Source organism: Phasianus colchicus, chromosome 14, assembly GCF_987193195.1.
Source record: "Phasianus colchicus chromosome 14, bPhaCol1.hap1.1, whole genome shotgun sequence".
NCBI classification, from domain to species: Eukaryota; Metazoa; Chordata; class Aves; order Galliformes; family Phasianidae; genus Phasianus; species Phasianus colchicus.
In genome coordinates, this window is record NC_143449.1 from 3,495,904 (window position 1) to 3,510,424 (window position 14,521).

At 43.4% G+C, this 14,521-nt stretch overlaps 1 protein-coding gene across 1 annotated transcript in view; it reads right to left on the reverse strand.

Moving 5' to 3' along the window:
- IL1RAPL2 (interleukin 1 receptor accessory protein like 2) overlaps nt 1-14,521 on the reverse strand; it is a 416,536-nt gene that overhangs the window by 322,973 nt on the left and 79,042 nt on the right. The window contains exon 12 of the mRNA XM_090150314.1: nt 9,076-9,176. Within this exon, the coding sequence (XP_090006440.1) occupies nt 9,076-9,157 (82 nt within the window). The 5' untranslated portion in view covers nt 9,158-9,176. The remainder of the gene's footprint in view (nt 1-9,075; nt 9,177-14,521) is intronic.

The window sequence follows — 14,521 nt, forward strand, 5'->3', positions numbered from 1 at the left end:
AAGAAAAAAAAGCCCATATTAAGACCACGCAGTTTCTGTTGTCTCATGAAAAATCTGACCTGCTATATTAACATCAGTCTTCATAAATATTAACTCAGTTCTACCTTCAGTATGCTGGGCAAAACCCATCAGCTCTCAAATAATAAAACAAAACTTGTGCAACTGCTGTTTACTCAAATCTGACATGTGTTTGTATGTGGATGAAAGAACCAGCATTTCTTTAAACAAAAAACATCCGGACAGACTATACACCAAGGTTTCCTTGGAGAAAGCTGCTTTAAGCTATTTGCACACCTGACTACAGAATTCCAGCTCCTTCTACTGCTAAAAAATCTAAAGGCAGATAGTGGGCAAGCACAGATGCAGTGCAGAGTAGCTGAGGTGCAGATGGCTGCAGAGCTGCATTACTTTATGGCCAGCAATGGTTGTTTAGGTCAGAAGAACAACAGATGCATAGATTTTTGAGTTTCTTTCTATAAACTAGTCACCCTAGAGACTTGAGGCATCTCCAAGGCTCACAGTCCCTCAGGTATTTCATCTGTCATCTTACAATCTTCAGTGGTTTTTGCTCCCACGTGCCCCAGTACAAATACTGAGGGCAGTTTAGAGCCAGAATGCACAACAGACTTGTGGCAGGCAGAGGCAAAAGCTATTCTGCTACAGCTGGCTTTGTGCACTAGCTGTAGCCTAGCTTCTCTGCTCCTTCCCCATTTCTAGAAGATATCTTACCATTTTCTACTGAAAAAATAACAGAAATTGCTAACACTTTTCTCCTTCTTTCCAAGGTCTTCCAACCACATTCTTCACACATATTTATTTAGCCTCAGAACCCATCTAGGAGATAGGACTGTTTTAATCATCCTTGCCTAAGGCATAAGCAGAACAGAGGGAAACGTGCTTTCACCCCCACATGATGTTTAGCGTGCTGGCCAACCTGAACATTGCTTCAGCTGTTTCTTCCCATTTGGGTGTTGTTGGTTTTTTTTTGTTGGTTTGTTTTTTAAATCATCTGTAAAATCGGAAGACACAAGCATAAGAGACACTTACTTATATCACAGTAGCAGACGTTTCCCTAAATACCAAGTAGTCCCATGAGATCTATAAAGAATCCTTTACAGGGCACCATTAGAACACACAGTGCAAAAATCATACTATCATCACATTTAAAGCCTCTGCCATACAGTCTTAACAAACACTTCCACAGGACACGTTGTTAAGGCAGCCAGTAACCACAGGTAGGAATGAAGTAAAAAATACTGTACTTTAAACAGCTAACAGGAACTCCTTCACGGTGCCTTCCTTCCTGCCCTGAACTGGGAACGCAGGAGGGCCAGTGAGAAGGAAGGGATGGCAGAGGCTGACATGGGGCAATCATAGCATGGGCTGCTTGGTTACCTCTTGGTTACCTCTTGAAAGAGCCAGGTGCTCAAGTTAGAAGTTCAACTTTTTCCACTAGTCTCTTTCTTCAGAGCTGAAGCACTGAAACCACAACTCAATCTATTGTATCCTTTCACATCAGTATGTACTGTAAGTACTAATCATACATACTCTTTGTAGGAAAGAATCAAGTGGATGTGAAAGAGAGATTAACAAAACATACGCTCTAGAGGTGACACCAGTGACACCACAGATCGGTTCAATTTTGCTTTCAACTCATAGATGGGTAAATCATTTCTACTTTAGCAAGCAATAACAGCATCACAAAAACCTCACAGAGTCCATATACCAGTATTTCCATATACATGCACTGTACTGAATTCTTTCCTACTTCACAGGTCAGCAACTCAAAACACTCAACTCTGCACTTTCTGAAAGAGGAACTTCTCTGATGTTTCCTTCACTATTTATAAGAACAAGTCTTCCAAAACCTCAGTGGTGAAAAATAACAAAAACTGCACCATCTCATTTTTCCTTCCTATTGCTACTTCCCAGAATGACTCAGGATCTCCTACCTCACAATTTTATTGCTTGCTGCTTCCACAGAATGCTCACAGCCAGAACAGACCACCAACAGAAGGGAATCTTCTGCTACAACATCACAAGGACTGCCCACTGAAAAGCACACCTCAAACAGCAAGCGCTGCTCTGAGAGTAACGTAGAGAAAGTTCCTTACATTCAGCAGACAGAGATATGCGAACATAGATTAATGTTCATACTTAGTTCAATTTAAGGAGCCTTATTTATGTCCCTTTAATTACATACAACCTTAAACACATACACAGGTCACAAAAACCCATGCACATAGAGCTGTGCTGGATCAGGAGCTGATCCCAAGCCCACATCACAGCATCACTGCAGCATCACTGCAGCCCTGGCATCCTCCTAGTGACTGCTGAGCCTCCGTCCCATTACAGCTCCCATGCTTTGGGCATGGTTGCAACTCATCCTACAGGCAGCAGGGAGCACAGCTTGACAGCACGCCTGCCCTCTTCTAGAGAAAGGCCTGAAATAATGCACCTACCCATTACTTACAGATCACATCTGCACAGCAACACACAGGCTTCTGGCCCTGAGGAGGCTGAGAAGAACATGTGTCACAGAATCACAGAATTGCCAAGGTTGGAAGGGACCTCAAAGATCATGAATCTCCAACCCCCCTGCCACATGCAGGGCCACCAACCTTCCCACCTAATGCTAGACCAGGCTGCCCAGGGCCCCATCCAACCTGGCCTTGAACACCTCCAGGGACGGGGCATCCACAGCCTCTCTGGGCAGCTGTTCCAGCACCTCACCACTCTCTCTGTAAAGACCCCAAAGCCAGGAACTGCACTCGTAACACAGCTGCCCCCTCAGACAGACACCCATTGGGCAGTGTAGATGGCTGCTAATGTTTCTGGGCTACTGTGAACCCACTGTCCCCCAACCCCGTGCCCACACTCTGGGAACTCTGCCTCCAGGCTCAGTGCTCCTGGCATACAACTTACACTTCAGGAGCAATGGTCTCTGCTCCCCTCACAAACCTGCTGCAACCCGTAGGCATCACCTCAGGTCCTCTCCTGAGCCATCAGATCTGCTCCTCTGAAGTCCTTCCTCTCTTCCTCAAAAATTCAGGCTCTGCAAACGTGAGCCTCTACTCCATAGAACTTTCCTGACACCAAGAAAAGAGTTGCAGAGGAGCAAAGCCTCTGCTACCACCGCTGCAGGTGCTGGCAAGATGACACAGTTGCCTTTTATGCCTCCAGGCCTTATTTAGCGAGGAGTGAAATTAAAAACAAATAAAAAACAAAGCCTGCCTAATCCCATATTTCCAAAGCCAAATGCACTGAAGGCTGCTCCCAACATGCAGTGTGTCAGAGTAACTCGCTGGAAGGAAGATACACCACCTCTGTGCTGCAAATGGCAGACGAGTTCAAAGAGGTGGCTGGGCTGCCCAGCTCCTTTTTTTCTTTTTTAAATAGCTAAGCGAAAGGAGACTCGCTGGGGCCAGCAAACATGCTCACTGCATCCTGGGTAAGTCGGCAGCTGCATTATTCATAATTTCGCTCAAACATTACATAAGACAGACCTTCAAAAAATACGAACAAGAGAAAGGACAAAACACGGCAGAACAACTGCCCCTGTCCCTCAGGATGGCTTGTTTCAGAATAAGGGCAACAGCCTACGACCCATGTCCTCACAGCCAGAAATACTGAAACATCTTTGAATTTCTCTCTAAGATCTTAAAGAAAGCAAGGCGGATACTTTGATCTGAGGCATTTTTTTCCATTTTATAAAAGCCTCATTTTGATTCCAATTAAAAGCGTAGGGTTGGAAAATCTCTCAGTCATGAAGGTGTGTCTACTGGAGAGGCTCAGGCAGCATTAACACTGCAGCTAGATGCAGAACAGCCATCCACACAACTGACAGGAAATCTTCTCCAGGAGGAGAAGAGTATAGATTTTTAACTGAGGAAATGACATTTCTGTCATGTGTCTCTTACTTTCCCCATCCCTAAAGATCCTACCTTTGTAATTTACTGCTGTCTGAAACAATTCAATTCCCTCCATTCATTTTATTCAGATACAGTTGTGGTTTCTCTTTTGGGAAAGAAGTTTGGCTTTAATATTTAAATATCAGCTCAATATTTTAATTGTTTCAATTATACATGAGCTCATTTTAAATGAGTGTAATAGCTAAAAATGTGAGTGTTTAAATAAGTTCAATATTTAAACCCTGTCAGGCTGAGGTCACTACAAATACCCGAACCGCCTGCAGATTCTTTCCCTTTCTCCATGCATCTCTTCCTCTCCAGCACATATCTGACTGCTGCCAGCTGTCACCCAGGCCTGTCTTGCAGCCACATCTCCGTCTGTCCAGGGCAGAGAAGCCAAGGCTGAGGCTCCCTTCTCGAGATGCACTGAGTTCCCATGCTGTACAGCTTGTTGAAGCCCCAAGACATGACTGAACACTGGAGCATGTCCTCCTCTCCTTCCCCAATAGAAACCGAACAGATGGAAAGGAGCCCTGAACCAGTGCACAGACACGGCTGTGTGCAAGAGCAGCTCTATGCTCCTGATTTGACGGCAGCTTAGAGAAACATCCATCTTGACTTATTTTTGTTTGCTGAAGCTGTAAGTTACAATCTTCAGGAAAAAAAAAGTGAACACTGCTGACAAGTTCCCATTTTCCTCTATGCTACTGCATGATTTGCAGAAGGGAAAAGCTGAAAACCTCTTTCACACTGGTCGTATCTCAGAAAATGGGAGAATTCATAGCCGTGCATTTTACATGATGGGCAGAAGTCAGCTCTTTGGGCAGATGCAATTGCAACAAAAACCAAACACAAACGAGTGAGCACAGTGCAGCTCCCCTAGGGGCTCATTCCAGCAAGAGAGATGGACTTTTAAGAGTTAGGCTCCTCAGAACATCCCATTCCAGGCAAAAATCCACATATCACCTCTGAAGCAAAGGTAGTTCCACTTCCATATACGCTGCAGTTTTTCAGAGCCAAAATGATCAGACAGCAACACCAGAAAAAGAACCAATCTTCACAGAAGGGAGCAGGGGGAAATCCCAAGCTAGAGCAAAGACGATCAGTAGGAAGATGAAGGGCTGCTGACACAATGCAGCAAAGGCACGAGGACTCTGGCTCTGCAGCTCGGAGGACATAAAAGTGAAAAACTTGAGCTAATTAAGCTCCATCAACCTGGAGCAAGGCTCCTCCCAGCTCTGCAGCCAGAGGCGTACAGAAGCCTCAGGGATGCCTGCCCATGCTCTAGTGCACAAGGCAGGCATGCCCTCTGGAGCTCAGGCATGCTGAGAGGAGGTATTTTAGCTCAGCAGATAAATGCAGCAACAATAAATGGCATCAATTATTCACTAATGGAATTATGCCTAGTAAGTCAACCAAAATGTATAATCTGAAACATCTTTTGCTTAAGAAATGCAATGATTTTTAATTGGTTTTATATCCCCTGCTATGAGTACTCAAAGCACTACATACAAAAGGCTTGGGAAGAGAAGTCACTTAATCAGATTAAAAGGAAGTCCCTACCAGCCGGGAACCTAACAGCTCCCACATCCTCAGTTTATTTGTATAACCTCCACCTGTAAAGCCTTTCCAAGTTATTACTAGGGCTGCAGTCCCTGTTTCACTTCTCAAAGCAGACAAAAAGGATGATTTGCAGCTTTCCAAAAAGCTCCTAAATATTAAAAAACGCTTGTGAAACTTAAATCAACATTACATTCACACAGACGCTCAAGGCAAACTATTCTGTCCCCACCACAAACAGTAATCATTACTCTGTAAACATGACAGATTTCTTTTGGAGCACCTGGAAGCTGCTGCATGTAAAGAAGAATCTGACTAGCATAATTAAATTAACTCACCTATTTTAATTCTTTTGGCACAGCATCTGAAGCAGGAAGAAGCCAAACAATTTTACTGTGGTACAAGTTTGTGTCATTTTTGCAGCATTCTATAGACCTCACATGCATTCCTGTTTGTCTCCTCTAAATGGAAACAAGAACACCTGAGCCTACAATGAAGGGCAAGTAAAGGCACCTGAGACCATTTATTTCAGTTCTGGTTTGCTGGGTTTTTTTCCTCCTTCCCAGAGGCCTGTTTCTTCAGCAAACTTTAACTCTGCACCTCCAGCTGGAGCACCATTTTGTCACCTCCTTCTTGCTATCTTAGGCACTCTGCTCCCATCCATCACCTCAGTGCCTCCTGCCTGTTGGCCAGCTCCTGTGTCTGCCTGTATTTGCTATTTGGACTTCACACCCTCAACTTTCTCCCCCTTAGGTTTCCATTCCATGCCTTCAAAGATTTTCCCCATTAGCCTCTACCAACATCTTCCTAGCCAAACCCCCGTTCCCTTTAAGGCAACTCCAGTTTGACTGATAGAGCATTTCTGGACACACTGCTTTCCCTCAAACTGTCTCAGGGAAGCCTGCAATACCTGAACCACCCCAAGTCCCATTCAACTTCACTCCTTGAGCCTCTCCCTACCTTTTAAACAATATATAATGGATTATGTGATTTTGCACACGCACTAATCGACTTTGTAATTGCTCCTGTACTCAACACTACTCACAGCTTTTCTTCATTCAGACTGCAATTCTACATACTGCTCAAAAGATGACAGTCTACGTAAGTCAAAGGAGACACAGACACCTCAATTTTGTTGGTTTATTGCCCTAGTAGCCCAAATCTGTCTTTATCATCAGCATCAGCACTTTCCACGCACTGCTTCACACCGCTCTACAGAAATGTCTGCACAGCTTCCCTTCCTCTCTTAAGGACACCCACCAGCTCAGACATCCCAGTGCTGACAGCCAGCAGGACAAAGAGCTGCACTGCCCACCCCGAGCACAGCTCCACAGATCCTGTCCATGTGGAATCGTTTGGGCACCCCATCTACCCCCCTGTTATCAGATATCCTGCCATTCTGGACAACTGTACACAAAAAAAAAAACACAGTCACTTTCTCCTTCTCACTCTCCTGCAGCAAAAAGATCATTTATATATTAAAAAAAAAAAAAAAATCTATAGAACCACAGCATCAGCGTGGAACCATGACCCCACTGAGCAACAAGGCCTCACTGTTCCCTGTGCCTGCAAACAGCCTCTGCCTCCAACCTTCTACTCAGACACAAAAATTCAGAAGCCTCTTGAGCACCCGTCCTCTCACAGCACAATGCCCAGCGAGGCCCCACAAGTGACAGCACCTCATATCTAAAGACCACTTTCAGAAAGGGAGTCAAATTATCAATTTCACTGCAAGTGCTGAAATTACAGAAACAGAAAATGTGTTTCATACACAGTGTACTGGAAGAAGAAAATAAAAATCAATAGTTTGTTCCACGCAGCAATCTAAAAGTCAGCACAAGAGAGAATGAATATTAAAGGGTGAAAGCCAACTACATGATCACATACTTGCAAAGAAACTGTTCTTACTTTATGTGCTTTTTCCTCCTTCATCTTACACTGAACATACACTGGCTCAATTAAATGAAAAGAACAAACTATTCACTGCTGTGGGCTATATTTAGCCATAAGCAGCTAACATATTAAAGCATTTTTCCTACCAGTACTCACCCCGTATTGATACTGTCAACAGCTGCCAATAACACAAGGCATTCTGCAGAGTCAATCAAAGAAAGCAGCTAAATGTAATAGAATGAACTAAAATATAATTAAAGGTAAACTGTCAGCTGAATGACGCTATAACGACAGACATTTTATTTCTACAGATGTGTACTTCTGATAAAGGAGATGCAAAGGCCCTTCCTTGCAGCCGCAGTATGGCCTGGCATCAGTGAATCAAGGCATCTCAGCTATGCAGGTTATGGATCTCCTAGGGGATCCCAGCCTGGCCATTAATAGCAGTTTTGTAAAACAAAAACACCATTGCCCTTAGCAGGCTTTAGATCATGCACTACGCTGTAGCCAAATCCTGACCTTTGTACCTCTGCTATCATAGGGCAAACAGGGCTCACAACAACTACACCAAAAGACTGTAGACTAGTTTGGCTTAGCAACATCCATTCAGACACTGAGCTCAGAAGGAATTCAAACTAAGATCTGGTGATTCAGAGAGCAGTATTTCCCAGCCTGAGATGGGAAATACAGTTTTTTATTACGGACAGACCAAAGTCTTTTCCTCCTTTTCAAAAAAAACACAGAAATTAAATTTAAAACTGGCCACATCAACTAAGCCAGTAATTTCTGTCTGTACTGCATGTAGCATGCAAGTTTAAGAGAGCAATATCTTCATACAGGGAGCTAAAGTAGGGTAGATGCACTATGACAACAGGAGTTATTTCAGAAGGGCAGCACCGTATTGGCTACCAGTCTGTGTACATAAGAACAACAACGCTATGGAACACTGAGGCTAACCCACCTGCCTGCCCAGGCCCTTGAGATTACCTGAGAAAGGCAAATGTTTCCAGATTACTTTGTTCCCACTGAGCAGGGAGAGCTGCACAGACCAGCAGTCGCTTTGCTCTCGGAGAACTAATGATGGAGCATTCCCTACATCAACCATCTTTCCCAGACGAGGAGAGACAGTCCAGTGCTTCCTTCAAGTGTTATGATTAGTGCCTTTCAAAAGCAGCTATAAACATAAACCAGCTCTTGTTACCTTTCACTGCCAGAATAATCAGAAAGCACTTTGCTCTACCCAGGGAAGTTCTTCCCAGTTAAGCCCACGTGTGATCACACATACAGCTGGCATGACTTTTTGGAAGATGCCCTTCCAACGTACAGTAAACCCATCCAGACTTAAAAATCATCAAGAACCACAGTCATAGTTAAGAAAATCTGTTAGCATGGATACAAGAGCAGCTTTTAAAACAATGCCAGATTCATCTCTACTTTAATGGACTCTCAAACAGATCAACTTTTTTCCTCCTTTTCTTTTTCTTTCCCTTATGAAAGCACAAGGACATTTTGGGATAGCTTAAGACATGTCAACAGAACATTACAGCGATAAAATTCATCCTGTAACATCTGGTAAGCAGATCTTATGAATTTTTCTTCCCCCAGAAGAGAACAAGTATATATGCAAAACAAAAAGCAGCCATTTACAACACTTGTTCCAATGAGCATTAAGTCCAGATCCAAAAGTAAAAACATTTTTTCTGTGACTTACCAGAATTTCTCTTCGACACGAGCTTCAAATTCATGCTGACTACAGTACAGATCACAAGAACCAAGAGAACAAGAGGCTTCATCTTTCACTTTCTTTGGCAGCTGAAATGCAAACATAGTATGAAGTCTGAATCACAGGTCTTCACCACACCAATGCAGCAGCTACAATTAAATATTTCTCAAAGAGCCATTACAGGACAATGCTTAACTCAGTGACATCTGTTAGCTTTTTGTTTGTTTGTTTGTTTTTTAATGCAGAGGCAGGAAAACATCATGGCTCAAAGCAACTGCCCTTGAATAATTTACCTGAGTACCACACAAAAAGTTGTTGGTTTTGTTTTTCAAATATTCTGAAAACATTATTTTGCTTAAAAAAGAAAAGGACGAATTCTTATTTGAAACAATCTGAGTTTAATCTGACAGATTTTTGTATGTTGTAGAAGACTAATCACAACAATTACAACTCATTTTGTTTCATACTTTAGAAGAACACTTTACGCTGTTTGGGAAAATGTAAGGGTAGGTTATTTGTGCCATTTCTCCCAGAAGCCTTGTTTTTCCCCCACTGGTGACCTTGTAAAAGCTTCTACTGTGGAATGATACTATTCCAGAAATTTCTAATATAAAATGAAGACAGATAAATGAAAACCAGAAATCAGTGGAACCAAGTCTTGAGATCGTTATTAAAAATACAGTAAAATTCACAGACTAATTCACTCTACTGAATATCATAATTGTTTTAAAAAAGAGAAAATTCTACTTTATAATGGTCTTTTGAGTTGTACGTAATTACTGGAACAAGTTATGTTTTCATTTACAAGTCCAAGGTCATTCAAGAAAACACAGTAAGAGCACAGTGAGGTTCCCTACGTGTGATTTAAAAACAAGTGTAGTGAAACTGAAACCAGCAAAGCCCATCCTTCTCTCTAAATGAAAAAGGAGAGAGATGCTTAATTAGAAGCTAGAGTCCCCAGATACTTCACGCTTAGCATGAAGTCTCAGGACTTTAAGTGGCTTGATACATTTAGACTCCAGGAATCCATCTCCATACCAGATATAGAACTCAGACCGGGATCCTTATTCTTGGTTACAGAGACTAGTTACCTAAATCAGCATGAAGTTTTTATCTGCATCAAAATATTCAGCTGACGCTCTATGGCAGTTCTGTTTAAGCAGAAAGGTGCACAACCACCTGCATCAGCAACCAAGGCAAAAACCAACAAAACAGAGGACCCCCAAATGGCAGAGGCAGCCCCCAGCACAGGCTCAATACGAAAAGCCAGCAGGAAAGCATCATGTCCTGCAGGTCTCAGGAAATTATTCCGTTTAATTGGAACTTATTACATCAACCATCCTTCCTTTGTCATTTTACTTGCCAGCCTACTGTTGTGTGAAGAAAATCTAAGGAACCACATATAATTTTTTACATGAAGGCAATTATGCTGCTACTCAATTATTTCAAAATTACTGCTTATATCTGAAGTTTTCACCCCTCACCCTACTGCACCGCAAGCTACAAAAGGGCAGCAGATTTCTTCTCGCTGCATTTTATGTTCCCCTGGGCACTCACTGCCTGCTGATTCCCCCAAGTAACGGCGCTAAAGAGCTGCAGGAATATTCAAGGAGCGATACGCACTGAGGGCTGTCTGACAGTGCTTAATGGCAGAATCCGTTTTTGTTCTTCCCTAACCTCTCCTTGGAGTACCAAAATCCTGAAACGAGCAAGGCCATCTTGACAAGAGAGCGAGGAGAAAGTAATTGAACTAAATCTTTTGACAGATAATTGTAATGATGATGTTATGCTAGAACGATTTGCAAGTGTAGCTTTGCAAATTGCTTTCTCCACTTCCTTCCCTTCGGTTATTACAGCTGAGGTATGTAACTCCAGGATCCTTCTTCACGTGGCCATAACTCCAGGATCCTTTCTCGTGTGGCCCCTTTATCCTCACCCCAAATGGGCTATGCTGCATTAAATAAACTTAAAAACTCGAAGCAAGCTGTGCCAAGCAACATTCACACTAGATACAGGGGAAAACTCTGGGTTCTGTCAGCATCAGGGGCTTTGCTTTTTGAAGCCTGGGCCTCACTAAAGCAGTCACTACCTGTACCTGCACTAGCAATATTATGAAAACACAACAGGAAAAGGTCAAGAATCTACTCCACCAGCCAGCCATTCCCAGCCCAGCCCAGAGCCGTCCACTCATCTGACACAAGCTGAATGCAAACACACAGCAGTACTTGGGCTGCCTTCTTTGTATACAGAGATGTCCCAGCTGAAGTCAGTCATAACATGCAGGGCTGCAAGCATCCAAGACGAGATCTTTGTTGCTGGGGAGGAGATGTCAGAGGCTGAGCTGTGAAGATCCCCCTGATGTCTGCCAGCCTCACACAGTTCCCTCCAGTGTGCCATGCACTTGCCTACCAGACACAGGGATGGCCCAGAGACTCAAGATGGTCTCACTCTGGATCTACCAGCACTTCGGGAAATAAACAAGAGAAGTGTCTACAATCTGATGAAGAATGTGAATAAAACCATGCTATTCTGTAGAGATACTAGATGGAACACAGCAATCATTATTCAAAACCATTTTCTACAACTGAGGCTTTTCTTCCAAGCAGGACTCATCTAGAGCACAGCTACACCAAAAAGCCAAGCACTCACAGTGTCCCTGGGAGGACACTTACTGATCCACGTGAAAAGGAAACACATGAGGAAGGGGTCACCCACCCACCCTACTTACCATAAGGGAAAGAAATTCAGCCTCAAGGCCTAACACTCTTGTTGATTTTAGGCTGTTTATTCCGTATACACACAGTTCAAAGCTAAGACCACATTTACAGGATTTGATAGAAATAACTGCCCATAGAACGTGTGGATAACAAGGGATTCCAGATAGCCACAGAGACTCACATCTCGAAAGATGAAAGAGATTCCAGCCACAAATTACACGCCTCGATACTTACAACACTTCCCAACAACCAATTGCAACACTGCATTTTTAGCACTGCCAAAGCCCAGCACTGCCAGGGACAGCCCTGCACCAGGGGTAAAGCACTGCTTTTCCATCTACTGCAGCACTGTCCCAGAAGTCTGAATTCTGGCTTCCCATGAAGAGCTGAACCCAATCTTCACCTTCTGGCACTACCTATCTTCAATTTACTTTAACCTCCTATGACAGCCTAAAACTCTCCTGTTTGAAACACATTTCACAGAAGGCAGGTTACAGCTAGGAGTTTGCAAGATTTCTAAGTATTGATTTTAACAGAATTTTGTATTAAAGCTTCATTACATGCCAGGCAGCATCTTCTCCTCCCCATTTTCAGTTAGCTCTTCATGAAACAGCTAAGTTTAAAATCCCCAAGTTCCTTCTCCTGGTGCAAAGACACACTTCCTTAAAAATAGCACATGCTTCCATTCAGGATATCTATATGCTACAAAATTATTGTTATAAAAATGCATCTGTTATTTCTCTTTACCCCTTTATTTCAAAGGTGAGGGCCAAAGATAATTTTGGTCAACTTCTATTTTTAAATGGTTATGAAAACCATCTTCTTTGCCCACCTCCCCACTGCCATGTGCGACAGCTTCTCAAACGCTTTCAGCATTTAAGAACTGTGTAACTAAAATCAGAATTAATGACTTAGGATGGCCAGAACACATCACAGAAACAAGCTGTGTCAAATAAAGCTGTCAAATAAAGCCAAAGTACGATTCCCACATTCTAGTTGGCAACAAAATTAACCTTAACATTGCGCTATGCCTGGAAGTTGGGAGGTTGAGGCTGACACACAGGGCGCATCACACAGATCTTTGCATCGTGTGGCCTGAACATCGAACTCTACTGGATGCTCCTCAGAGGAGGGTAACAGCATTTAAGATCTTTCCCAGAAGAGTGAAGATGTTTCCCTTACTAACAGTAAATAGAAATGCTGATTACAGCTAACCGGCTCAAGATCCCTGAGAGGAAGAAGACAGGCAGGATAAAGCACTCCCTGAGAAGGCTGAAAGAATCCAGCCCTTGGCATGACCTACCAGGTTACATTTGTATGGAGCTAAGCAAAGGGAGGTCACTACCATCGGACGGAAGACAAGGAAGATATAACAGTTTTGTTCTCAATCATTCCTTCCCTCCTCGTGCCGCTGTGATGCTGCAGAGCACAGATTTTGACAGCCCTCCTGGCCTCTGCTGTAAGCACCCAGCAAACAGAAGGATACCAAGCTGCAACGAAGCACAAATTCTGTTCTTCTAAAAACAAACCAACAAAAAACCACATGACTTCCACATGCTGCCTAATGGCCTTCAGCAGCACTAACAAAATAAGGCATTTCTTCAGGGCCCTCAGAAAAGAAGGCTTGGGAAACTGCAACAGCATCCAACACTGCAAAGATCTTCACTCAAGTGTCAAGGTTCCAATAAAGCCTCTAGAAACAGGAAGGCAATTGGTGCATTAGTATTCTGCACAAACCTCAGCACTGAGATTCCCAAATCTCTGCTTTACACCAATTTAGTTTTGCTGTAATTTCTACAAGCTTTGCTTATACCGCGTTCCTTTGTAAGAGAAAGCAAGAAGAGAAAAGCAGTGCGCGCACTCGGCACACGCCTGTGCACAGACCAAGATCTGCTGACGCACTGTGAGGATCTGCAGGTTCTGGCTCCTCCACAGAAGCTGTGATGCAGAAGGTGCTCATTAAAATCAGCAGCCCACCTCTTGAGTGGTTTCCAGTTGTCAGGCTTTGTTGTTCACAAACCTCAGGGAAATAAATTACTGTTTTCACCCCCCCACACACAAAGTAAGAAATGGCAAGAGCAATTCTTTCGACATCTTTACAGTATGCTAGATGGCGAATTCTGTTCACTCCTTCTCAAACCATTTGCCCACTCCGCTTTTTAAGGTTTTCAATTTTAATGAGAGTTCTCCCTCAGGTCTCCCATTCTGTTGCCAACACACCAAATGTTGAGCTGTGTATTTCTGAAAAGTTTTCAGCACGCACAGCATGGTGGGTGGAAGCAATCCACAGCGGGCACAGGTCCCTTTTTGTTGACACCCTGATCTCACACACACACAGCAAAAGGAATTAAAATCAGAGATGCCTGATGATCAAATATTGTACCTTCAGCTCTGCTTGATATGAGTCATGCACCATTCCTCATTCTGCTGCTCAATGAGCATCACAGAATATTTATATATAGGCTGGATGTGGCTCAGGGCAGTCTGGTCTGGTGGTTGGTGACCCTGCACATAGCAGGGAGGTTGAAACTAGATGGTCATTGTGGTCCTTTTCAACCCAGGCCATTCTATGAATATTTCATTCTGCCTAATCTGCTGTACATCCTCACCATCATAAGCAGACACTTAAGATGTCCAAATGTGCAATGAATGTTGTTCTGCAATGCACTCAGCATTCACCTTGCTGGATTGAAGCCCCCGTGGCATCCCTGTTCCAT